This window comes from Canis lupus, chromosome 37 (genome assembly GCF_048164855.1).
Source record: "Canis lupus baileyi chromosome 37, mCanLup2.hap1, whole genome shotgun sequence".
Lineage (NCBI taxonomy): Eukaryota > Metazoa > Chordata > Mammalia > Carnivora > Canidae > Canis > Canis lupus.
This window is the reverse complement of record NC_132874.1, coordinates 10073642-10099228: the sequence shown is the minus strand read 5'-3', so window position 1 is coordinate 10099228 and position 25587 is coordinate 10073642. Positions and strand designations below refer to the sequence as shown.

The 25587-nt window shown below is 41.7% G+C and overlaps 1 protein-coding gene across 1 annotated transcript in view; it reads left to right on the top strand.

Annotated features, from left to right (window-relative positions):
* Positions 1–25587, top strand: part of CAP2 (cyclase associated actin cytoskeleton regulatory protein 2) — a 137582-nt gene that overhangs the window by 97979 nt on the left and 14016 nt on the right. Inside the window, exons 5-7 of the mRNA XM_072813960.1 lie at positions 4182–4325; positions 4664–4749; positions 7114–7219. Coding sequence (XP_072670061.1) covers positions 4182–4325; positions 4664–4749; positions 7114–7219 — 336 coding nt within the window. The remainder of the gene's footprint in view (positions 1–4181; positions 4326–4663; positions 4750–7113; positions 7220–25587) is intronic.

The following is a 25587-nucleotide window of genomic DNA, read 5'->3' as shown; positions in this document are numbered from 1 at the left end:
AGGTGGTTCATTTGGTAGGGCATGTGACTCTTGATCTTGAGGTTGTGAGTTCAAGCCCCACGTTTGACATAGCGTCTACTTGATTGAAAAATTTTTAATAAATAAAAGTAAAATTCCAAGGAGAGCATTAAAACGTGACTTTTGGCAGCCATCAACAAACAAACATGAAGAGTCATGTTTCAGCAGGGAGTGTTGGGCAGGGGCATAGGAAGAGTTGTTTGTTTTATTTAGAGGTTTGTTGTTGTGGGTTCAGAGGTGTTTGTTTCTCCTCTAAAGCCCTTACACCCTTATACTGGTTTGCTAGCACTGCCAGAACAAAGTACCACAGATTGGATGGCTTAAACAGAAATTTACTTTCTCCCAGTTCTGGAGGCTGGAAGTCTAAAATCAGATGCCAGCAGGGTTGGTTTCTTCTGAAGCTTCTCTCCTCAGCTTACTACAGAGGGCTGGCTTCTCCCTGTGTCTTCACATGATCTTCCCTTATACCTGTCTGTGTCCTATTGTGATAGGGTCCACCCTAGGGGCCTCATTTTAACTTAATTACCTCATCTCCAAATACAAACACTTTCTGAGGTACCAGGGTTTAGGATTTCAACACCTAAATTTGTGAAGGACACAGTTCAGCCCACAACAACCCTAAGTCACGGTCTGCCTGGCAAATCTATAAGATGTTTCCTTTGGAATGGTACGAAGGGAAAGCAAGAGGGTGGAAAAGTATTCTTGAATTTTCCACAAGACCTGACTTGCTTTTTTTTTTTTTAAGATTTTATTTATTTATTCATGAGAGAACAGTGAGAGAGGCAGAGGCAGAGGCAGAGGGAGAAGCAGGCTCCCTGCAGGGAGCCCCATGCGGGACTCAGATCCCAGGACCCTGGGATCATGCCCTGAGCCAAAGGCAGGTACTCAACCCCTGAGCCACCCAGGCTTCCCAACTTGACCAGCTTCTACAGCACCATTTTTGTTTTTCTCTTCCTCCAATATAGAATTAAAAGGTGCACTAAGAACTTTTTTGAGAACACTTTGCTGTCTTCACCTATAGTTCTTTTTGTTTCTCCCAGACAAAAACATACCTCCATTCATTGGCATATCCCAACTAGGAAATCTCTCTCCCTGTGTTTGCATAAGTGATAAGAAGGAGCTGATCAGTGAATCTGATCAATCAGAGGCTTCACTGGCAGATTGAGATCACCTCCCTTTTGCCGAGCACCCTGCTGTACCTGACTGTACCAAGTGCAGACCTGTCCTCTCATTTATTCCTACCAGCCCTCTGAGGTAGGGACCGTTCTCAACAGTATTTTGCAGATGAGATCATGGAATCATAGGCATGTTTGGTAATGTGTGGGAAGGCCTGGGGTTTAGTACAAGGACTTGAACCCAGGTAGACTCATTCCAGATCTGAGCCCTTAATCTCTTCACAGTACCTTTCCCTAGTCTAGCCGGCAAAGAGGAAACCTGTGGTTAGGGGCGGGGGAGGGGGGCAGCTAACCATATTTTCCTGAACACCCAATGCAGAGAATTGTCTCTGGGCTTCCTAGAAGACCTGGATTCTAGCTCCAGCTCAGCTAATGCTTGCTAGCTGATCTTGTCTCCTAGCTGCGTGAGATGGGAGAATTGGATTCAAGCCATGCTTCTCAGACTTCTAGACTGAGATTCATAATGAGAAATACATTGTACTGTGTATCAGTACACACATGCACACATGCACTCATGCACACACACACACACCAGTATGCACATGCACACATGCACACACACACACCAGTACACACATGCACATGGATGCACAGACACACAAACACACCAGTACACACACATGCATACGTGGGCTTTGTAACTGAACAAGTGTTCACAAAGCACACACCTACATGAAATACATGTGAATACTCTCTGATACTTTCTCTTCTCTCTCAGTTACTTTTTTTTTTTCTCTCAGTTACTTTTGAAAACACTGATTGGGGCAGCCCGGGTGGCTCAGGGGTTTGGCGCTGCCTTCAGTCCAGGGCCTGACCCTGGAGACCTGGGATCAAATCCCATGTCAGGCTCCCTGCATGGAGCCTGCTTCTCCCTCTGCATGTATCTCTGCCTCTGTGTGTGTGTGTGTCTCTCATGAATAAATAAATACAATCTTAAAAAGAAAAAAAAAAGGAAGAAAATGCTGATTGTGACCTGCTCAAATGGGTCTGTCAAAAGCTGGCCTAAAAAAAAAAAAATTAAAAAGCTGGCCTAGATGACCCAGTTTGGACTCATATAATCCTAAAATCCTGTTAGCCAAGGTGGATGTTTCTTTGAAGCCTCTCTTATCTTAAATGCACAGACATTTATTTGAAGCAAATGAGTATTACGTATAACAGAGGAGAGCCCTTTACCTCCACTCTGAGCTGACTACATGATAGTAGTAATAATCACATCCATTTATTGTGTACCTCCCATGTGCCAGAGGCCTAAAATGCTGCATCTCCTGTAGTTATAGGCTATAGGTATTATTATCTCTGACTTACAGATGAGGAGACCAAGGCTCAGATAAGTAATTTGCTTAAGGTCATATAGGTAGTATGTGGCACAGCTGAGATTTGAATCGATGCCATTCTAATTACAAAGCCATTCATTACATGCATTTCCTGTAGGGTAAGGGGCATAAAGGGGTCAGGAAGGAGAAGTGAGGTCTGGAAACTGCTGTAGCCAGATGCAATTGCTTCCCTAATGGGTCTGCTGTCCTTTAGGGTGCTAAGCCCCCAACATAGCAGTAATTAAAATCTGCACCTGGGGAGCATTTGCCACACCACCCACCCACCCCAGTCCACCTCCAGACCAGTTAAATCAGCCTCCTGGGGTGGGACCCCAGGCCTCTGTTTTTCGAATCTCCCAGGTAATTTCTCTGTGTGGCCAAGGTTTAGAACCCTTGCTCCAAAATCTCAGCTAAAAAAATTAAGATACTTTAAGGGCTTTTCCATTTTTCTTCCTGCAAACGAGAGATTTAGTAAAATATTGCCAAAACATCTTCAACTACTTTTATCAAGCTAAAGTACAAACTGTTTCTAGTTCTTTGGAGCACATTAAAAAAAAAAAAAAAAGATAATCTTGTATCTACTTTAAAACCAAAGAAAGTAGAGAATGCTAAAGGGATGGATGGCAAGGTGTTCCAGGCACCTGACTATGATACTTTGTTTCTTGGCTCACATAATTTTAAAAATCATTTTTTATACAACTAGATAAGTCAGTTGTTGCATTAATCAGAAGTGAGAGTAACCAGGAATCATTGGCCAAGGTCACAGTGCTCAATGTAGAGAGCCAAAGTGGACTAGGGTAACTGTAGATATTAGAAGGCATCACAGTTTCTTAATGGAAGGAGGCCTGTGTGGCTCAGCGGTTGAGAGTCTGCCTTTGGCTCAGGGCCTGATCCCAGGGTCCTGGGATTGAGCCCCACCTTGGCATCCCCACAGGGAGCCTGCCTTTCCCACTGCCTATGCCTCTGCTTATCTCTCTCTCTCTCCATGTGTCTCTCATAAATAAATAAATAAAATCTTAAAAAAAAAAAAAAAAAAAAGAGGCTCGGCTCCATGGAAGGTTTCCATGTTTTCACATGGATTATGGGAACTGTAGTGGAACCGCAGACCTTCCCTCCCATCAGCTCCTATAGGAACAAGAGAGAGCCTTTTTACTAACTTCTCACCCACCCCAATCTTAGACCTGTGCTGTTCCAACCTGCAATCTCTGCGGTCCATTTGGAAATATAGCTGACCCCACTCAGTGTCACAGTGGTCTCCGCAGGACTCTACTGTCTCATACTGCTAGGTTTCTTCCGTGTCTCTGGAGGACAGGTTTAATAATGTTAAAAATACGTACAGGGGCACCTGGGTGGCCCAGTGGTTGAGCATCTGCCTTTGGCTCAGGTCATGATCCCCGGGTCCTGGGATCAAGTCCCCACATCAGGCTCCCTGGGAGCCTGCTTCTCCCTCTGCCTATGTCTTTGCCTCGTTCTGTGTCTCTCCTGAACAAATAAAACATTTTTAAAAAGATATGTACAATGTTCATACTTCGGACAATGAAAGTATAGTATCCCCTCAACAACAAAGGTCCCTTCTTTTCTGAGAGCCCCTGACAGATGACGAGCCCTGAGCACCCCCTGGGAGGCCCGGGCTTCTGTTCTGCCCTCAGTAACCACACTCTGTGTTTGCTTGCAGAATGATGTGGCTGCGCTCCTGAAACCAATATCCGAAAAGATTCAGGAAATCCAGACTTTCCGAGAGAGAAATCGAGGCAGTAAAATGTTCAATCATCTGTCGGCCGTCAGCGAAAGCATCCCTGCCCTCGGGTGGATAGCTGTGGTGAGTCCTGTCCGCACGGAATGGCACCCCAGCTCCTTGTCACTTTTTTGGAGTGTTTAGGGGAACCTGGAGCTCCTTCCCCTTCAGAGCTCCTTCCCCTGTCTGTTACACTACAGGGAATTCCTCTCTGGGTGAACGCCTCAGGTCTTTCATACTCTGTTCCCAGTTCGTGCTTTGTGTTCTGAGCTATGGAAACGTCTCACCCACCTTTACCGAGCAAAATGTTTGCCTCCAACCTTCATTTAATATTTCCATGGCTTTTCTTCATCCTTAAGGCATTTTCTTTCTTATCCTCTTTTTTTACCTTCTATGCTTGGGTGACGGTCCTGTCCTGTCAGTCCCCCAAACCCGGTCCTTATGTCAAGGAGATGAATGATGCTGCCACCTTTTACACCAACAGGGTCTTAAAGGACTACAAACACAGGTACGTACCTTCTTTACCAACCAAATTTTCAATTCCTTCCTTGTTAGACATTTGTCTCAAAGCTTAACATGGGTTGCTCCTGATTCCTACTAGTGTATGGTAAGTGTGAGGGAAATACCCCATCTTTGCAGCTAAAGCAAAGTGAAAAGTGAGCTAAGTTATCCAGATAATGTATGTGCTTTAGAAAATCTGCTTCAGTTATTCTTGTGATGAAAAACTCTCCACTTGAATCTGTGTCGCTCCATACATGTTCCCAAAACAGCCACACAGCTCTGTGATGGTTCGTGATGGACTCGCCCTATAGGGTCACAGCTCTTTACACTGCCCAAAACAGAGTTGGTGGGTGAGCAGAGAGAAGAAAGGAGAAATCAGGAAGTGAAGTGTAAATGAGGAACAGAATTATATGTGACAATTAATCAGGTCACCAAGCGGGAAACCAGTGAGTGTGTTAAGATGAAATACAATTGGGATGGATAGAGAGACATCTATAAAAAGTTGATAAAAATCAACTCAGTGCGGATGAGTCCAAACCAAGAGCTTTTGCTGGAGAACCAGCTTAAAAAGACATCACATTCTAACACCACAAATAATAGATCCTAGAGACACTTAAACTGGTGTTGGAATTGAAAATGAGACCGAGGGATGTCGTGGGATTTCTTCACCTGTGATAGTGTCATAGCTGGCCCTGTAAACAGCGGCTAATTTTCATGTGGCTGATGTCCAGTCACTCAGGGAAGGAATGAGGCAAAAATAAAAGCAACAAAGTTCCATCCCTTGGGCACTGGGCTCAAGAGTGGGTCCTCCTCCGAGCCCTGGGTCGGCAGAAGTGGAAGTGCTCATCAGCCAACAAATACAGGGACTCTTGCATCTCACTCGCTGGCCCAGACTGTTCTGTTGGAAGGAACCTTGAGGACCAGGTCACTGGCAAATATTACATATTCAAAATTTGCCTAACTATTTCTCCTATATTTTTCTCGTATTTCTCAGGTTATTTTTAGTTTTAATAAACATTGAATAGATATGAAAGTATTTATAAAATATATGGAAGATATAATTACAGTGCAAAAACATTCATTCATATGTCTGCCACTCAGTTTAAGAAACATGGACTGATCATTTTTACTGCAAAAAACCAGACAGACTTGGCAATTCTACTTCTAGGTATATTTCCAAAAGAAATGAAATATGTTCACACAAAAACTTGTACACAAGTGTTCATAGCAGCATTATTTACAATAGCCCAAAAGTGGAAACAATCCAAATGTTCATCAACTGCAATAGATAGGTAAAATGTATAGCCATAAAATGGTATGTTATTCTGCCATTAAGAAAATGAAGTATCGATACAAGAGCAACGTGAATGAACCTTGAAAACATCCTAAGTGAAAAAAATCAAGTACAAAAAACCCTCCATATATTGTATGATTCCATTTATATGAAATTCCAGAATAGGCAAATCCATAGAGATAGAAAGTAGATTAACAATTGTCCGGGGCTGGGGAAGTTTGGGGAAAATGTGGAGTTACTGCTAATGGATATGAGATTTCTTTTTTTGGGGGGGGTGATATAATGTTATAGAATTGATTGTGGTGATGGTTGCATGACTCTGTTGACCTAAATTACTGGATTATACATTTCAAATGGATCCCACTGTGTGGGATGTGAATTATGTGTCAATAAAGCCATTATATTAAAACAAAACAAAACAAAACAAAGAAAAAAACAGCCACAGTGCTACACTGCCCTCATAGAGTTCAGTCATGCTGTGTTCAGGAAACAGGTGTTTGGTTCAGCAGTTGTGCCCAGTGCTACAACTCCATGTTGCATTAAGGACTGGGTGTTTCCTGTTTGTAGGAAACCTTCTTACAACAGCACCCGCCTTACCACTCTAAAATTCTCCAATTTCATGACTTTCTCGGCCAAATAATTCAATCAAAGTATTATGAAACCAGCCAAAGGCCTTTTTTTTTTTTTTTTTTCCAATACCGGTCTCCTTTCTGAAAACACATTGTTTTTCATTTTGCATCAGAAACCGTGCAGAAAGAAATGGTCTCCCTCCACATTCATCACCTTGTTAGAGATCACATAAGGATGCATGGCCCGATTTGCTGGGTCTGCTCCCCATGGTCCTCTCTGCCCCACGCTGGAGCTCAGAGAGGGCACTTGGCTCCTCTTAGGAGACACCTGGACCACTAGCCTATCAGAGTCCTTTTCAGAACTGGTTCATGGTGACTGAACTGGAAAGACAATTAGTCCAGAGTCATCCAAAGCCTTAGTTACTGGATTATCATGTTCCCACCAATCTTTTTTAAATTTTACTTTAGATCCTAATTCTACTCTCTTCCACCCTCTTTTATAACAAAGCGATTTACGCCATGTGGATTGGGTGAAGTCATATTTGAACATTTGGAGTGAGCTGCAAGCATACATCAAGGAACACCACACCACAGGCCTTACTTGGAGCAAAACAGTAAGTACCAAGCCCTCTGCCACCCTGGTAAAGAAAGGCCATAAAAATATTCATTCCCAGTAGCCTAGGAACTTCAGACTTTAAAATTTACCTCAAGGAAAGCTTAAGATAAAATAGATATGTAGAAACTGTTTATGCAGGTGTCATTTGTCATGAAACAATCTGGAGATTGCCTATAGGACATGCAGAAAGAAAATGGTTGCGTTGTCCATGGTAAGAAGCCAACAAAACATCCTTTGGCTATTAAAAGTAACATATCTGAGGGACACCTGGCTGGCTCAGTCGGTAGAGAATCTGACTCTTGATCTTGGAGTCATGAATTCAAGCTCCATGATAGATGTAGAGATTACTTAAATAAATAAATACTATTTGAAATCTAACATATATATGCCTACGTGAGAATGATTTCCCAGCCAATGTGTAGAGTGCAAAAGGTTTTGAGCACTAAGATGATATATAATACATATAATACTGTGTGATAAAAATTAAAGGTAACAGGAAAGTTTGAAAATAGTTACAAGGAGATAGAATTATTAATAAAATGTTTCAATGTTTTATTTTATTTTTTTAAGATTTTATTTATTTATTCATGAGAGACACACAGAGAAAGAGAGGCAGAGACACAGGCAGAGGGAGAAGCAGGCTCCATGCAGGGAGCCTGATGTGGGACTCAATCCCGGATCTCCAGGATCACACCCTGGGCTGCAAGCGGCACTAAACCCCTGAGCCACCCGGGCTGCCCCTGTTTCAATGCTTTAAATTTCTCTTTTGGTGTTCAAGATTTTTCAAATACTTTTGAATAGTTGGGCAATCCTACTGCTTTGAGTGGTATCTTAATCATAGGATAAAATCCCAGCCTTTGAGATGTTGACCATGACCTTTACCCTGCCCTCTTCTTCCAGCCTAGTCCATCCTCTCATCCTACCTCTCACTGCTTCCCAGCACTGCCAGACTACTTGTGGGATCCTGAACACATGCAATGCTTAGGTCAAACTAAATCAAATTGTTGTTTCAAAGTGTGTAGATCTCAGATGCCGTAGCACTTTCTGCATGTCCCAAACATGCATTATGCTGTATGCCCTTCCCTGGAATGAATGTTTGTCCTATATGCTTCCTTCATGTCTTGAGTATAGCTCAGGCTTAGCCCTCCACTCATATAATTGGCATTTGTACGTGTGTGTTTTGGAGGCTCTTCCACTGAACTAGAACCTCGTCTCTGTCTCCAGCGCCTAACACAGTACCTGGCATGGAGCAAGTACTCAATCAATGGTTTTAACCAAATTGTGAGGTAGGTTAAGTCTCTGCACTTGTTATAGAAGACTTCCTATGGAAACTTCCTTCGGTTAGAAATGAATGCTAAATGGTCATTTAAATGGTCAAAGTGGATGGTTTAACCAGATTGAATATTGAGAAAATGAAGTGGTATATTTGTGAATTCCGTTCAGGGGTAGAATCGTCATTCCCCTGGTGCCTGTACTCAAGCGCCTAACCCTCATCCAGAATGTTGATGTCGGTGAGGTCGGCTTAGTACCAACACTGAGTTTGTGACTTTTCAAGAGAGTGTAGGACTGCTCCCCAACACTTCTGGAAACATTAACATTGACCCCTAAAGACTGATACTGCCTCTTATTTTCTACTTTGCCTGTTTTCTCGGTAAGCAGAAATGCACAGTTGCAAAGTACAACTAAGTTAATTATTTTTCTTCTGCCTACAATATTATGATTTTTGAATATAGTTTATAAACACTTGAAATGTTTTAATAAGGAAAAATGTGTAAGGATGTGGGTGGGTGTTTGGGTGGATGGATTAGAATTATTTTCTGTACACTTCTAATGAGTTACTGTCTTGTTATAGATCAGTTTGTCACAAAGGGGAATGGTCACATGTTTGCCACGGAGGTAGGTCATCACTAGAGAGTAGTCAACTAAACAGCAAGAGTCCTTGATGTCTTATTATAAATTCATGGTAGATAGGTGGAAAAGGAAAGAGAACCTGTTTGTGGGAAATAATCATGTTGACAAAAGCTAGCCCATTAATTTTCTAATGATGCCCAAGGAAAAGTGGGTGTTTAAATGGCTTCAGTACCTTTTACCACAATATACAAAGCTGAATAATGGTGTTCTGAATATATAAGATAAGAATAAAACATTAGGGGCGCCTGGGTGGCTCAGTCAGTTGTGCATTTGCCTCTTGATTTTGGTTCAGGTCATGATCTCACGGTTGCAAGATCAAGCCCCATTTTGGCTCCGTGTTGGACAGGGAGCCTGCTTAAGATTCTCTCTCTTCCTTTCCCTCTGCCTTTCTCCCCTAAGAAAAAGAATCAGGCAGTTTGGCGCCTGCCTTCAGCCCAGGGTGTGATCCTGGAGTCATGGGATCGAGTCCCACATCAGGCTCCCTGCCTGGAGCCTGCTTCTCCCTCTGCCTATGTCTCTGCCTCTGTGTGTGTGCGTGTGTCTGTCTGTCTGTCTCTCATGAATAAATAAAATCTTCAAAAAAAAGAATCAAATATATATTTTTTAAAGATTTATTTATTCATTCATTCAGAGAGAGCGAAGAGAGAGGCAGAGACATAGGCGGAGGGAGAAGCAGGCTCCATGCAGGGAGCCCGACGTGGGACTCGATCCCGGGTCTCCAGGATCACACCCCAGGCTGCAGGCGGGCTAAACCGCTGCGCCACCGGGGCTGCCCGAATCAAATATTAATTATAGAAAAATAAAAATAGGTTTTTTTCCTTTATTCTAGAGTGAATACTTAAGTTTTCATTATGTTCATTAGAAATACCAGCCTTATAACAATGGCTTTCAAACTGTCAAAGGCAACTAATGGTAAGAAGTACATTTCACACATGCACACACACACACACACCACACACACACCTTCTCCATAATATTAAAACAAGTTTCACAGAACATTTCTGTCTCCTACCACATGAAATGCATTCAGATATTTTTTCTGATTTCATTTTTTAATAAAATTTTTAATAAACTTTTTAATAAAATTCTGGCTGAGACCCACTAAATTGATTTCATGACCCAACACATGGTACATTTTAAAAAACATGTTATAAAAAAAAACATGTTATAAAACATAAATGTCATGTTTATACAAATGTGTATATATTTTATATAAAATATAATCCTTGTAGCAGGCATCGGGCAGCTTGGATTGCCATAATAATAATGGCAGCTATTATGTACTGAGCACATATTATGCTATGGGAGAATTTGATTTAAAATGGTAATTGTAGAGGTGCCTGGATGCCTTAGTCAGTTAAGCATCTAATCTTGATTTCGGCTCAGGTCATGATCTCAGGGCCATGAGATCCAGCCCCATGTCAGGCTCTGAGCTGGATGGGAAGCCTGCTTAAGATGCTCCCTCTCCCTCTCCCTCTCCCTCTGCCCCTCCCCACTGTCTGCTCCTGTGTGTGTGCATGTGTGCTCTCTCTTTCTTTCTCTTAAAAAAAAATGGTAATTATTATAAAGCAAAATACCTGCTTTGCTTCTTTAAGGGTAAAGTTTTGGCCAGATATTAGAAGTGAGGAAGGATTATGGTCAGAAAGTGTTGGTTCAGATAGCATCCTATGTGCAAAACCTTTTAACAAGCTTTAAGACATATGTATAGAAATGTATTTCCTAATATTTTGATCTTCTTCTTCTAAGATTTTGGGTAAAATATTTATATGTATCTGTATATATATTTTACAAGGTATGTTATAAAAATCATAGTTTTTCATTTTAAATCTAAATGACTAAAAACTCTTTAAAAGATTCCAAAATATACTCCATAGCATAACTCAAGCTGATTTCCCTTCACTTACTACGATCTGTTAACATAGAAGCAAAATGAACGATAAACGTCTATAGCCAGAATCACAGCATTCTTGCCAGGGCCGTTAGGATGATCTGCTCAAATGACCTTTGGGAGGAAAAAATAAATAGAAATAACCCCACGTATTTGCCCACTGATCACAACCATGCAAACAGTATGTATTTATAAGATGATAAGAAGCAAAGAGACTGTAGAAAGATGTGGTGTTGGCGTTCCCTGATACTACAACATTCAGAAGGGTTAGGAAACACATTCCATTTTCATGGACACAGTTGAAAGGCTCACGGTGACTTAACATCTCCAGTATTTTAAGTAACTCTTCTTTTTTCTCCATTTTCAAATCAGATTTTGAGATTTGAGCCCTGTTGGGGGTCTGGGGGACCAGCAGCCTACTGCTCAAGGCTCTGGGCTCCCATGTGTGCACCCCTCTAAGAAGTGATTGCTCCCTCATGAGTCAGCAGTTGGAACTGGATTTGCCAGCTCCCACCTCCTGACATTCGCTCTCAGACCACAGCTGTGCCGGGCAGCTGTTGCTTCCTTCAGTTGTCAGAGCAAAATATAAGGCTTGGAGGCCAGTGATTCTTGGGGCCCCAGCCTAGAGCAAGGGTCTGTGCACAGGTGTGTGGGCACAGGTGTGCAGGCATCGGTGGGAAGTAGCAGCTGCAGGTCCATCTATGGAGAACTTGTTACATTTACTGTGGGAAATGGAATCTTCTAGTTCCTGCAAGCTTCTCTTCACCATGGCCATGGTCTAGAAGAACTCTGCACCATAAGCAATTTGCAGTTTGCAGTGTCATTATTGGTGACCCCTTTACATACCTATATTAATTTACACAGTTTCCTCCGAGCTGCATTTTAGATGCACTTTGTCGAGCAAATCGGCCGTTTGGCAGGAGCCCAGTAGAGACACTGTTATTTGTCATCCCTTGCAGTTGGTCAGATTTGTAATATTCGTTGGCAGTTCCTGCAGATCGGATAACAAGAGCTGAATGGCCAAGGCCTCGGCTTTACACCGGAAATTACCGAAATAACTGAATTTTTTTTTCCTTATGAATTGGCCAGATGGACATTCAGGACTATTATTCTGTTCTGTGTGGATCTGGCCAAAGAGAAGGTCATGGATGGGATTCCATGAAAATAGGATAAAATGTGGTTGCTTTCTTAACTTTCTGGTATTAAACCTGTTCATATGTCTTCCTGAATTAGTTTGGCTTTGGGAACCGCTGGGGTATAATGAGCTGTAGAGAGGAATAAAAGTACACCTAAACAATTGTGCGTGAGGTCTTGTGTGATGGGACGTGACTCTTGTTAGGGATGTGCATTCAGCACCGCCATGCTCTCCACCAGTTGTCAGTCATCCAAACTTCCAGAAAAAACACAAGTAGATGGGAAGTGTGACAGTTATAGATGAGGTGGGGGGGGGGTATTTTTCTCAAAGCAAAACATTTCACCATCACTCCCTTTCCTGGGGGTAGATCTTTCTCTTCAGCCTGTTTCTCGGCGTAAAGGCCAAATGCCCCTTAACAAAGCACAAGTGTAACAGTTTGCTGTGAGCAAATTAAAAGTCAGCCAGAGGGTATTCTGACATATAAATAATGTAGGTCCTGTAGCACATCATGAAATATGTATGTCTTGTAGGTTTTCCTGTCTTCTGGCCTCTCTGGCTCCCTCTTGATTCTTACAGTAGAAAACTGTTCTCCATGTTTTATCTCCAAATTTTCATTTAGAACTTGTAGCAAACCTGTGCCTTAACGGTTTAGTGATCAAAGTGAGTCAGCAGAGCCTTAGATGGTGTGTCGCTGGTCTGGATCACAAAGCTCCTTGATCTCTGCCATGGGGCCACAGGCGATGGAGAGTGGCTCTCTCTAATATACCTGACCGCAGCTGTGTTCTGTCCACTTAATTGTCCCTGGGTTTTTAGCTCCCTTTTGGGGCTTTGGGCAGCCCATTACTCTTGTGCTCCTATGGAAAAGATCCAGGCTGCGCAGAGGGAATTAGGAGTACCATTGACCAACAGAGTCGTTCCAAATGCACAGATCGTAAAGTAAGCTTGGAATTGGCTTTGAACAGCCTGAAAGAAACTAGTGATTAAACAAACATAGCTGAAGCACCCACCATGCACCAGGTTCTGGGCAAGGTGCCGAGAATGCAGAAATGGATGCAAGACACAGTCGACACTGTTCCTGTGTCCTGAGACTCCCAGTCTGGCTGAGGAAGGTAGAAACAAATACAGCGTGACACACCAGTATGCTGCTAGAAGTGAACACAAAGCAGGATGCTTACAGAACATGGGAGGGACACACAATTCTGCAGGGCAGTGTGGTGCTTGGGCCAGCAACAGTCTGGAACTTGTTCGAAATGCAGAATCCAGGCTCCACTCCAGACCTGCTGAATCAGAACCTGCATTTTTAACAAGCTTTCCTCAGGTGGGTCTTTTTTTAAAGATTTTATTTATTTATTCATGAGAAAGGCAGAGAGATAGGCAGAAGGAGAAGCAGGCTCCCTATGGGGAGCCTGATATGGGACATAATCCAAGGTCCTGGGATCATGACCTGAGCCAAAGGCACAGGAGGCTCAACCACTGAGCCACCCAGGTGCCCTTCCCCAGGTGATTTATATGCATATTAAATTTTGGAAAACATTGCTCTAGTATATTCAAGTTGGACCAAAGGAGTCCAACTTGAGGGAGACTCGGGGGAGATCTCTAATTTTTACTCATTCATTTATTTAACAATTCATTTACTTAATAGCCATTTATTAGCTACCTACCATGTACAAGGCACACAGCAGACATTCTATTTATGCTACAGCAGCAGTTTTTAATTATGATGCAAAAATAAATAACAATAATATAAGGCTATGTTGGAAAATAAGCCTTGCTAATTAGACTTCCTGGGTGAGCAGAAAGGACCATAAAGAAGCTGACATTTGATTTGGGTCTTGAAGGATGAGTAGGAGTTCATAGAGCCCTACATAGACAGTAAAGGAAGGGGCAATTCTTCGCAGGGAATTCGGTGCATCTACATAGGTCATAAACAAAGTACTTTGAGAGAAAATCTGTTACTTTTGCAGAGCTGAACATGGCAAGAGATGGGGCCAGGTGGTGCAATCTGTCTGTATGTCTTACCCTAAAAAGATGATCCATCTGTGGTGCAGGGTTTCTTTCCTTCACCATAGGTTTTTGAGCAAAAAGCAAGCATACTGTGGATGGTAATTTAGGAGGTGTGCAAGGTAGACAGGAAAGAGAGGAGATTAGAAGCCCTGATCCATGTTGGGAAGCTTTAGTGGATGTCTGGGGCTGGAGCAATTACTATGTGATCTGGAAGGTGAGGGTGGAAATGCAAAGAAAGAGATGGAGTGGACACCAAGTTGAGGGCAAAGGGTGGGGGGGAGAGAGAGAGAGAGAAATATATCAAACCTAAACACCTAATTTCCAATCTGGAGATCTGAGAGAATCACAGTACAAACAGGGAAATCCACAAGAGGAGGCAGTAGAGGAACAAGACAACCTTGGCAGGAGGCCTTCACCATGCTGTGTTTGGGATGCAGGTGAGACGTTCTGCATGGAGAGGTGTTGCAGGCAGGTGAAGTCACCAACTGGGAGGCCTAGGGATCACAATTAAATGAATCCAGAGACCAAAAAAAAAAAGAGGGGGGGCATGATGGAAGAGGAAACCCTAGGGGGCAGCGTTGTCTGGAAAATGGAGTCAATAGGTCAAGGAGACAAGGAAGAAAGGAGGAGGAGAAAACCCGAGAGTCCAGGGTCTCCAAACTCAAAGAAGGATGCCGCCATCGCTGTGACAATGTGGAAGAGTAAGGACTGGGAAAAGGCTGCCACCATCACCTTATTGGTGGCCTTGATTTTATTATTTGTTGAAGTGTCGTTGACATACAGTACTATGTTGGTTTACAACACAGTGATGATTCAGCATTTATGTACTTTACAAAGTGATCACTGCCATGTCTAGTGACCGTCGGCCACCACACACAGTGACTACATTCTTGACCATATTCCCAATGCTGTGCTTTTCATTCCCATGACTTGTTTTGTAACTGGAAGCCTGTGCCTCCGAGTCTCCTTCACTTGTTCTGGTCATCTTGCCCCTGTACCCATCAATCTGTTCTCTGTATTTATTATTTTATTTTATTATTTTTTTTTGTTCTCTGTATTTATGAGTCTGTTCCTGCTGTTTAGTTTATTCATTTGGTTGTGGTTTGTTTTTTTTTTTTTTTTTGGATTCCACGTGTGAGTGAAATCATGTGGTATTTGTCTTTCTCTGACTTATTTCATGTAGTATAATATAATCTAGGGCCACCCATGGCAAGCTCTCATTTTTGGTATGGCTCAGTAATATTCTTCCGTGTGTGTGTGTGTGTGTGTGTACATCACACCTTCTTTATCCACTCATTTGCCAGCGGACATTTAGGTTGTTTCCATATCTTGGCTATTATAAAGAATGCTGCAGTGAATGCGAGACCTCTAGAAAGTAGCTTCTGAAAGATTGGAGGTAGATGTGATTTTGTAGAATGAAGGAGTATGATTGACTTTGCGTAATGATCCCTTGATCATTTATAGATCAGTTGTCTGATTTAATAAGTTGTTGCTTTTAGCTTCAATTTCTGCCTTTTGAAGCTTGTGGATAATTTGATGGTTTTATTTGTACTTGAGTTATATCTTCGGTAGAGTAAGTATAGGTCAAAAATAAATATCTACAGGGGCACCTGGTGGTTCAGTCAGGTGAGTGTCCGACTCTTGATCTTAGCTCAGGTCTTTTTTTTTTTTATATAATTCTTTTTTTTTTATTTTTTATGATAGTCACACACACAGAGAGAGAGAGATGCAGAGTCACAGGCAGAGGGAGAAGCAGGCTCCATGCACCAGGAGCCCGACGTGGGATTCGATCCTGGGTCTCCAGGATCGCGCCCTGGGCCAAAGGCAGGCGCCAAACCGCTGCATCACCCAGGGATCCCCTTAGCTCAGGTCTTGATCTCAGGGTGGTGAGTTCAAGCCCCGTATTGGTCTCCACGCGGGGTGTGGACTTTGCTTAAATTAAAAAATTAAATAAATAAATAAATACATACATAAATAAATACAATTTCATACACAATAGTTTAGAGTTAGCTGCACTATGATGCTCTAAGTAAGCCTTTTATATTTATTTATTTTTTTTAAGCCTTTTATATTTAAAACTATGTTATCATTTCCTAAGTATCTTTGAGTTTTATTGGTGGCTGATAAAAATATATAACTTTTTTAGAGTTTTTAAATTTTTCTCTTCCTAAATCAAAAGATAAGTAGCTTTTAAAAAAGTGCCAACCTTAACAATCAACATTATTTTAGGAGGGCCGAGGTGGCTCAGTTGGATAAGTATCTGCCTTCAATTCAGGTCATGATCCCAGACTTCCTGATTACCTCTCCCTCTGCCCCTCCTTGCTCATGCTCACTGTCTCTCTCAAATGAATAAATAAAAAATCTCTATTTAAAATTTTTTTGTTTTATTTTTTAATTTAAAATCATTTAATTAACATATAATATATGATTGCTTTCAGAGGTAGACTTCAGTGATTCATCAGTCTTATATAACACCCAGTGCTCATCACATCATGTGCTCTCCTTAATGCCCATCACCCAGTTACCCCATCCCTCCACCTCCTCCCCTACAATGACCCTCAGTTTGTTTCTTTTTTTTTTTTTAAAGATTTTTTATTTATTTATTCATGATAGTCACAGAGGAGAGAGAGAGAGAGAGGCAGAGACACAGGCAGAGGGAGAAGCAGGCTCCATGCAGGGAGCCTGATGCCAGACTCGATCCCAGGACCTCGGGATCACGATCTGAGCTGAAGGCTCAACCACTGAGCCACCCAGGCGTCCCCTCCACAGTGCTCCTTAAAATTTGTTCTGCATTTATGATGCTTAGCACTTTCTACCTTATAAAGCAATTACTTACTCACTTCAGTAAATATTTATGAAGCACCTACCTTGTTTCAGGCACTGGGCTGCATGACTAGGAATAATAACATGAAAAATGAGGAGTGCTTCTGTGCTCGGGCTCATGACCAAATCTGAACGCACAGAAAGACAACTGCAGTATAACATGAACTATTCCAATGAGGAGGTTCCTAACAGATCCTTGTAATAGAGAAACAGGAAATCTGCTCTTGGGAGAGAAAACCTACAAAATGGAAAGACATGTGAGTTGAGCCTTGAAGGATAGACAAGGGTTTTTCAGATTGTAAATTGGGGAAGAGCCTTCCAGACGAAGGCACAGCCTGAACAAAGACATGAAGGCCTACAGCTGAGTGCCTGTTGTCTGGGAACACGGGAGTGTCTTCTCTCTCTTCTGGGGCTGGAAGCTCATGAAAGCAGAGACCTTTCCCCATTCTGCCTCGAATCTGCATCAGGGACTGGTACAGGTCCTTAAACACGATGCCCAATCCCCAATTGCATTTGCTAAGCTGAACACATTAATTTATAGTCACAGTTCTTCAGGATGAAATTCCCAGCCTGTTATTCTATTAGCTACAAATTGTGTTCATTGTTTAAGAGCCACATAAATAATATCTCTTTACTTCTTCTATCCGAGAGGGTGGTGACAGAAATGGACAATGCATTTTATTAGAGGCGGGGGAATATCGGGTCACAAACACCTCCCCTGCACCTGTCCCTTGCCACCTGCTCGCCACTAATTCCCAGCTGGTATAAACTAAGTAAATGCACGCTAATATTAGATGAAACCAGAAGAGTTTCTTAAGAAGGGATAGGAGGAAGGCACAGGTTGGATTCTGCAGGTAAAACAAGCCCTGCATGGGATGCAGCATAGAGCCCTGCCCGGACCAGTCTGTTGGTCTGGGTTGCTCCCCTGATGTGAGCTGAGCTCCCTACAGACCCTTTCCCAGACCTGAACACCAATTAAACTTTCCTGTGAATTTTAGAGCCTACCATTGAGACAAGTTTCTCTTCGTGTGTTTCCACTATAAAGCCAGGAGATGCTGATGCTTCTAATTTTTTTTTTACTCTTTCTTAAGTAAATAATATATATATAACATAGAGCCAAATGTAAATCATCTTTGTAGCAGCTCTTATTTCCCTCCCCCAACCCCCAAGTATGGATAATTTAAGAAATACAATCGTTTCTTTAAGACCCTAACATCTGAAAGAAAAGCAAAATCTTTAATTCAGTGATAGTTCAGACTTAGGATTTGCTGGCCAGATGAAGTAGTTGTCCAGATAATTCAAGCCACATGTCACTCGTGGTCTTCCTATAACTATTGGCTGTCTATAGTTTGTCTCTTTGATGGGTATGCTCTGCTATCTTTAACTCTGGAAAATCTTCCCATGGAAAATTTTATCTTTTCTTTTTTTTTTTTTTTTTTATGAGAAATTACATTTTCAAGCTGCCAGTGCTGGCAAACAAGGAGAAAAGACAATCTGGAAATCCCAGATTTGTTCCAGATAGCTGTAGCAAAGCAAGGGCAAACTAATAATTAAGGCTACTTATCAAGACAATGTATGCAAAAGAGCTGGATTACTTGGGCAAATTAGATTGTGCTCAATAGATTCTTCTAGATTCTGCTGCTCTGAAGGCTTAATCTGCTTTCACCAAGCATTTCTACCTGGCACGTTTAAAACAGAAATCACTACCTATGTTTTTTTGAAGGGACACATCCGGATATGTAAGTTGGGAGAACAACAAGCATAAAAACCATAAGTTACTGGTTTCCACAAACTAGTAATAGACTGTGCATGTTATTTCCAGGCTGTGTTCCAACTTAAAGCTGTTACTCCTTCTCTGAAAGGACTTTGTTGCTCTGTCTCTTTGTTATCTACTACCACAGCTCACATCTCTCCAGGTCATCAAATGAATGAAGAGAGATCATGTGATATTGGAAGGATGGACAGGATTGAAACCATCAGAAGTCATTGACAAAACCATGAGATGTATTTTCATGACTCTTGCTCTTGTATTTCTCAAGATGAGGGTGTTTGGAATCTTGCTTCTGAAGAAAAGTCAAAATGAGCTGTACATTTCCTTCATGATTATAGGACCATCTTAGTATTTCAGACCTAAAATTCAAGTAGTGTTTGGTTACCATAGATGAAATAGGAAATAGTCCCTAAATTGACTTTTTAAAAAGTATTAATAAACATATGCTTAAAATATTATACGGCACTTCATTGTAGTATTTTTAACTGTTTTCTTGGAATGCCCACCAGAAACTTTGTTTTCATTGGCAGAAGAAGTCTCAAAATTATAGGAAGTGATAAAAATAAGAAAATAGAGGCGAAAGTCATAATTCCCTTTGGCTTCTACTTATGTTGTACAGGATGATCATCTGTTAGTTTATGTGCAATCCTTTTTCTTGATTATAGTTGTCTGCCAATAAAAGCGTGATATAAATATGAAAGTAAAATTCACAAGTACTTATAGAAATTGACAAATTTGGAAATGTATCAATTTCACTAAGTTCTTGATCAAAGTACATCTTGCAAAAAATAGAAAGAAATTAGTTTTGATTCTAAAATATAAACAAACCCTCAATCATGAATTTGTGAAGTATTTTTTTGCAACGAGAATGGTCTGACATGTGCATAGAAAGTCTTTAGTTCTGAAACTGATAGTTTTTTCATTTAATCCCTTCCTCCTATTGTGGTATATGAGTGGCTTATCATCCTCGTATTTTATTTTTATTTTATTTTTAAAGATTTTATTTATATGAGCTCTCATATATTTATATGAGAGAGCACACATGTGCACGAAGCTATTTATCAAGACAATTTATGCAAAAGAGCTGGATTACTTGGGCAAATTAGATTGTGCTCAATAGATTCTTCTGGACTCTGCTGCTCTGAAGGCTTAGTCTGCTTTCACCAAGCCTTTCTACCTGGCATGTGTAAAACAGAAATCATCACCTATGTGGGAGAGTGGGGCAGAGGAAGAAGCAGACTCCCCACTGAGCAGGGAGCCAGATGCAGGGCTCAATCCCAAGACCTCAAGATCATGACCTGAGCAGAAGGGAGACACTTAGCCAACTGAGCCACCCAGGTCCCCATCACCTTCGAATTTTATGTGCCATATTGGGCAAATGAACAAACAGCATTTGACCAAAATTTCAGTTGTAAAACATTGTGAATTCCTGCAGCTATAGCATGTTAATTTAAGTGTATTTGTGATTAAAATGGCTTTGCGATTTTTAAGCTTCTTCTGAAGTGTGTAATTAGGCACATGCAAGTTGCCATTGGACCAGGAGGTCATTAACTGTAAGCCGGGGATGGATGGGTCAGCTTGGCTCTGAGGTGGGCAAACTAGAGGGAGAATGAGACTAAGAATCAGAAGGCAGCCATCTGTGTGTGTGTGTGTGTGTGTGTGTGTGTGTGAAGGGGAGCTAGGGTGGTGGCCATAAGGGAGGATGGCTGATGGGGGACCCATTAAGTAGTACTACTGTATGTCCGATGTTTCATTTTGTAGCTTCATCTGTGATCTTCACAAATACTTGGCCAAACAGGTGGCTCAAATGATAACTATCTCTAAGCTAGTGTCATAGGGGAAATATTGTAACAAAAGCTGTGCTGTATGGGACACAATCCACCAGTTCCAAGAAGCTGTGTGCATGCTATTTTTATTTTCCAGGTCTCTGCTTTTTTAAAAATTGGTAAAAACACAGGCTAAGATGTAGGTTGGCTGACCTATTCTTAAAGGTGGGTGTTGGGATACCTGGGTGGTGCAGCGGTTTGGCGCCTGCCTTTGGCCCAGGGCGCGATCCTGGAGACCCGGGATCCAGTCCCACGTCGGGCTCCCGGTGCATGGAGCCTGCTTCTCCCTCTGCCTTTGTCTCTGCCTCTCTCTCTCTCTCTCTCTCTCTCTCTCTCTCTCTGTGTGTGTGACTATCATAAATAAATAAAAATTTATATTAAAAAAGGTGGGTGTTATCCACCTTAATGTTATCTGTGTGTACATTTCTCCCTCAGTGGCTCCCTTTATGGGACCTCTGTCCTCTACCAAGCATTCAGTTTTACAGCCCAGGCATAGACCCCAACCGCCCTTCTCTGGTTCCACTAACCCCACTCCTCCTGAGGAGAGCTGGTCATGCCCTCCTTTGTGCCTGCCCACGTGTTACACATGGCACATGATCAAACTGCATATGGGATTACATATCTGTGCACGTGATACTCCTCCTAGATTACAAGCTTTTTAACAAACAGGATGCATGCTGACTTCTTTACCGAATACCCAGTTCCTTGCAAGGAGGTACTCAGTAAATGTTTGCTGAATGGACTGACAAATGAGCGTACTCAATCCTAATTCCTTTTCAATCTATCTGTTTAAGAGTTAGGTTCTGTTGAGACCAAATCATCTGCTACCCTTAATGTTGGCTTTGAAAAATTTTAGAATTTAACATGTAAAAGTTGAACATTTACAAACAAATTTATTATTTTCATTTATTTGTTTATTTTTTAAGATTTTATTTATTTATTTGAGAGAGCGATCATGAGCAGGGTGGAGGGGTACGGAGAGAGGGAGAAGCAGGCTCCCGCTGAGCAAGGAGCCCAGTGTAGGGCTCAATCCCAAGACTCTGGGATCATGGCCTGAGCTGAAGGCAGACACTTAACTGACTGAGCCACCCAGGCGCCCCTAAACAAATCAATTACTGAGCAGAAAAATCTTAGATGGAAATAGAGACAGAGAGAGAGATGATAGATATTTTTATTTAAGGAGCTGTGTTTCACTTTGCTTAATTTGTCACAAAAATACAAAATCTTTATCTAAAAGTACCCCCATTGACTCACTTTCTACAAGTTCAACAAACTGGATAATCGGAGTCTTTCTTGTAAATTCTTTAGATCCAAAGCTAGACTATATATACCCTAACTGGATAACCACGGCAATGGTGGTTGTCTTTGGGGAAGAAGCATGTTCTTAATGACATCCACAATTGCACCAGCAAAACAATGAGGTTTCGTTTATGAACCGGAAGTAGTTCCTTCTTCAGAATAAAATCTAAATTCTAAAGTAATAAAATGATTAGTAATTAATTCAAGTAACATTTAATGAAAAAATTATGTGCCTATTAGGACATAGCTATATTACATGTAACATAGTTATATAATTATATATATATATAGCATATATAACTGCAATATTATAAGCATTTCACATGCCACATAAAATGATTTCATTATTTTATAGTTCATATATTTAAAATCAGAGGAGACAGCTGTTCCCAGGACAGTTGAAATTAATGAGGAGGAAGAGATATGCAGATGTTTTTAAAAGTCCATCCCCCACAAAAGCATATAATCAAACATCTGCTCAAAATTAATCTTAATAGCTCCCAAATGCAGCATTTCTAGATTTTCTGCTGTGCTCTTGCTGCAACATAGGTGAATTTTTTCACCTTGAATGTGGCCATTTAAAGTCATAAATATGCTGCTTTACTTTTTTTTAAAGTTGCAAGCCATTGTTAACAATGACTTGAGTAAAACGTGTTTTTCAGTTGTTTCCAGTCTGAGGCTCTAAGTATATTTGAGACTTGTTTCATCAACATATAAAAGTACTACTTTTTCTTTTTAAAAGATTTTACTTATTTGAGAGAGAGACAGTGAGAGAGAGCAAGCACATGTCACGAGTGGAGAGAGGGACAGAAGGAGAGAGAGAATTTCAAGCAGACTTCCCGCTGAGCACTGAGCCTGACTCAGGGCTCCAGCTCACCACCTTGAGGTCACAACCTGAGCTGAAATCAAGAGTCGGATGCTCAACCAACTGAGTCGCCCAGGCACTCCATCAAAGTAGTATTTTTGAAACACATTTGTGTGTGGTGGGGTCACTGCTGCTTACTGAGGTCAACCTTTGTCCCTGCAGGTCTGTTTCTGTCCTCACCTTTACCTTCCAGTCTGTGTGAGCTTGTGCAAGTCACGTGATCTCAGAATCCTATAGGTCCTGAGCATTTAGATGTGTGATTCTTCACTAGAGAGACAAAATTAAAATACTTATTAGGGTAAAACGCACTGAAAAGATTTTTTTTTAATAAAGGAAAAGGTTCTTTTAGAAGGACTAGGAATTAAAAAAAATAAAAAAAATTAAAAAAAAGAAGGACTAGGAATATTCAGATAATTTGCAAGTAAATGACATCTTTTATTAAATGTCTTTATTTTATTTATTTATTTATTTACTTACTTACTCATGTTAAGTAGGTTCCATGCTCTCACAACCCTGAGATCATGAACTGAGCTGAAGGCAGACACTTAACCACTGAGCCACCCAGACACCCCAGATGTCTTTATTTCAATCTGCATGGGCACATCTGACCCCATACCCCCTGTCCTGAGAAATGAATGCTATCTGCAGGCATTAAATTCCATCCCCTGTGACCCTTGCAGGGTCCTGGAGCAGGCACGTTTGGTCCAGAGGCTCTTCTCAGCCTTGTTTGGCATCTCCAGGCAAGCTTCCCCAGTTGGGAGTCATCCTTCTCTATCCCTGCAGTGACCCGGCTCATAGTATGACCTATGTCCTCTTCCTGTACTCTTTTCTCCTCTGTGCTCTGCTTCCCACATGGCCTCCATCCCAAGGACAGTATAGGATGTTGGACATCACTCAACAGGCAGTGGAGGCTATAGGCCCTGATCTGATCCACTGCTTCTCACTCAGTCTAGACAATCTGATGTGTTATCTCTAAAAGGAAATCACACCAAGGGGCAAGGCCCTTGAATATCTGATCCCCAGAGGGGAGTCAGGTCCCCATCCCAGAAAAACTTAAACACTAGGCAAAGAACCAAGATTAGGTGCAAATTCCCATTACTGGTACCAGTAAAGACTCAGGAATAAGAGGCCAGTGTCTCAAACGAAGGGCCTAGAGTCAACAAACCAGCACCAAGGGTGACTTGATGCTGAGGTGCGGGTTTCAACACCCAAGACTTCCTATGTCTCTGTAGGATATAGGGGTCGTGTTTCCAGAGTTGAATGGGGCATTAGAGGAGTAGACCAAGGCAGAGTGGAGATAAAAATTAAGCCAGTTATGACACCATCTCCCCATACTTCCACCGTGTATATTTGAGCCAAAGGCCCAAGAACAACACTATGTACATATGTGTTGAGGTAGCCTGTATCTCTGGTTCTACAATTATACTCGTGACTATTTTTTCTAAGCCTGAATATAATATACAGGATTTCACTGAAGAAGACTTTGGAATCAAGCAGATATGTGCTCTAATTACGTCTCTGCTATTTACTATTGGGTCAGTCTTTCTCATTTCCTGCTTTGTTTTCTGTAAGGAGGGATTTCAAGATGGTCCTAGTAATAATATTATGAGTACTAAGATTAATCTCAGCACGGAATAGCATGGAATGATTCTTCCCAAACTTGTCTGCATATTGGAATCACCTAGGAAGCTTCAAAAAATACAGATGCCCATGTCTCCCCTCCCTAGACCACGTTTCTGTGAGGGCTGGGCTTTCAAATTTCTAACAGATCCCCAAATAATGCTAATGTTCACACATGTTTGGGAACGCCCGGCATCAAGCCTGTCCTATGCTGAACATTAAATGTCTGTTAAATGAATAGAGACAATCAGTATCTGGCACACGCTAGATTTTCCAGAATTCTTGGCTCCCCCTCTTTCTACTGGGATGTCTGAAGATTAGTGCTGGGCTGTGAATCCAGTGGGATGTGAGAATGCAGAATGCTCTGGTACCATGCGCTGTGATATCCCAGAGGAGAAGAGGAGGAAGAGACAAAGACAGGTTGTGCTACAAGGGACAGCCCCCAGAGTCCTGCCAAGGGAATGTCTAACACGTTTGCTTTTGAGTATGTTGTCTGCAGGAAAGTGCCCGAGTGCTCACTGTCAAGTCCCCTTGGAAACCAGAGCCTAGTTTTGTGCTTTCAGTGGGGCTGATACAGCAATGAGCCAGAAGCTACGAAGAATAAGTGGAGGGTTTCAGCTGGTCCTGAGTTCTCTTCGTTTTTGGCTTCTATATTCAACCATTGTTGTAAATCCTTTGTGTGGTGTCCCTGGGTCAGCCGTCTGAAGGTATCAAAATTCCAAAAAGTTGGTTTCAGTGTCCTCTAATGGCTCTTGGAGAGAGAGTGAATTCTGAGAGCTGGGCACCACCTAAATCATTCTAAGATATGGAAGCCAGGATCCTCTCTCCTTTCCACAAAACTAGAAAGCTACAGTATCTGGGAGGTGAGGAAAGGTCTGGCCCTTCACTCCCTGTATGAGTTATTATGTGCTTATGAGTAAAACTAATACTTGAGGGCTCTCAGCATCTGGAACTGAGCACTGAAATATTGTTGCATGCCCAAGGCTTATATGATATGCTACTTATGATTCAGAGCAAATTCTCAAATTTCACCCCAGCAACAGAACAGTAAACATTTAAGATACTAAAAAAAAAAAAAAAAAAAAAAATTGGCCAGTCTCAAGAATTGAGTGATCCTGAGGTCATGGGATCGAGCCCTGTGTCAGGCTCCACACTCAGCGGGGAGTCTGCTTGAGATTTTCCCTCTCCCTCTGCCCCTCCCCTCACTCTTGTGCAATCTTTCTC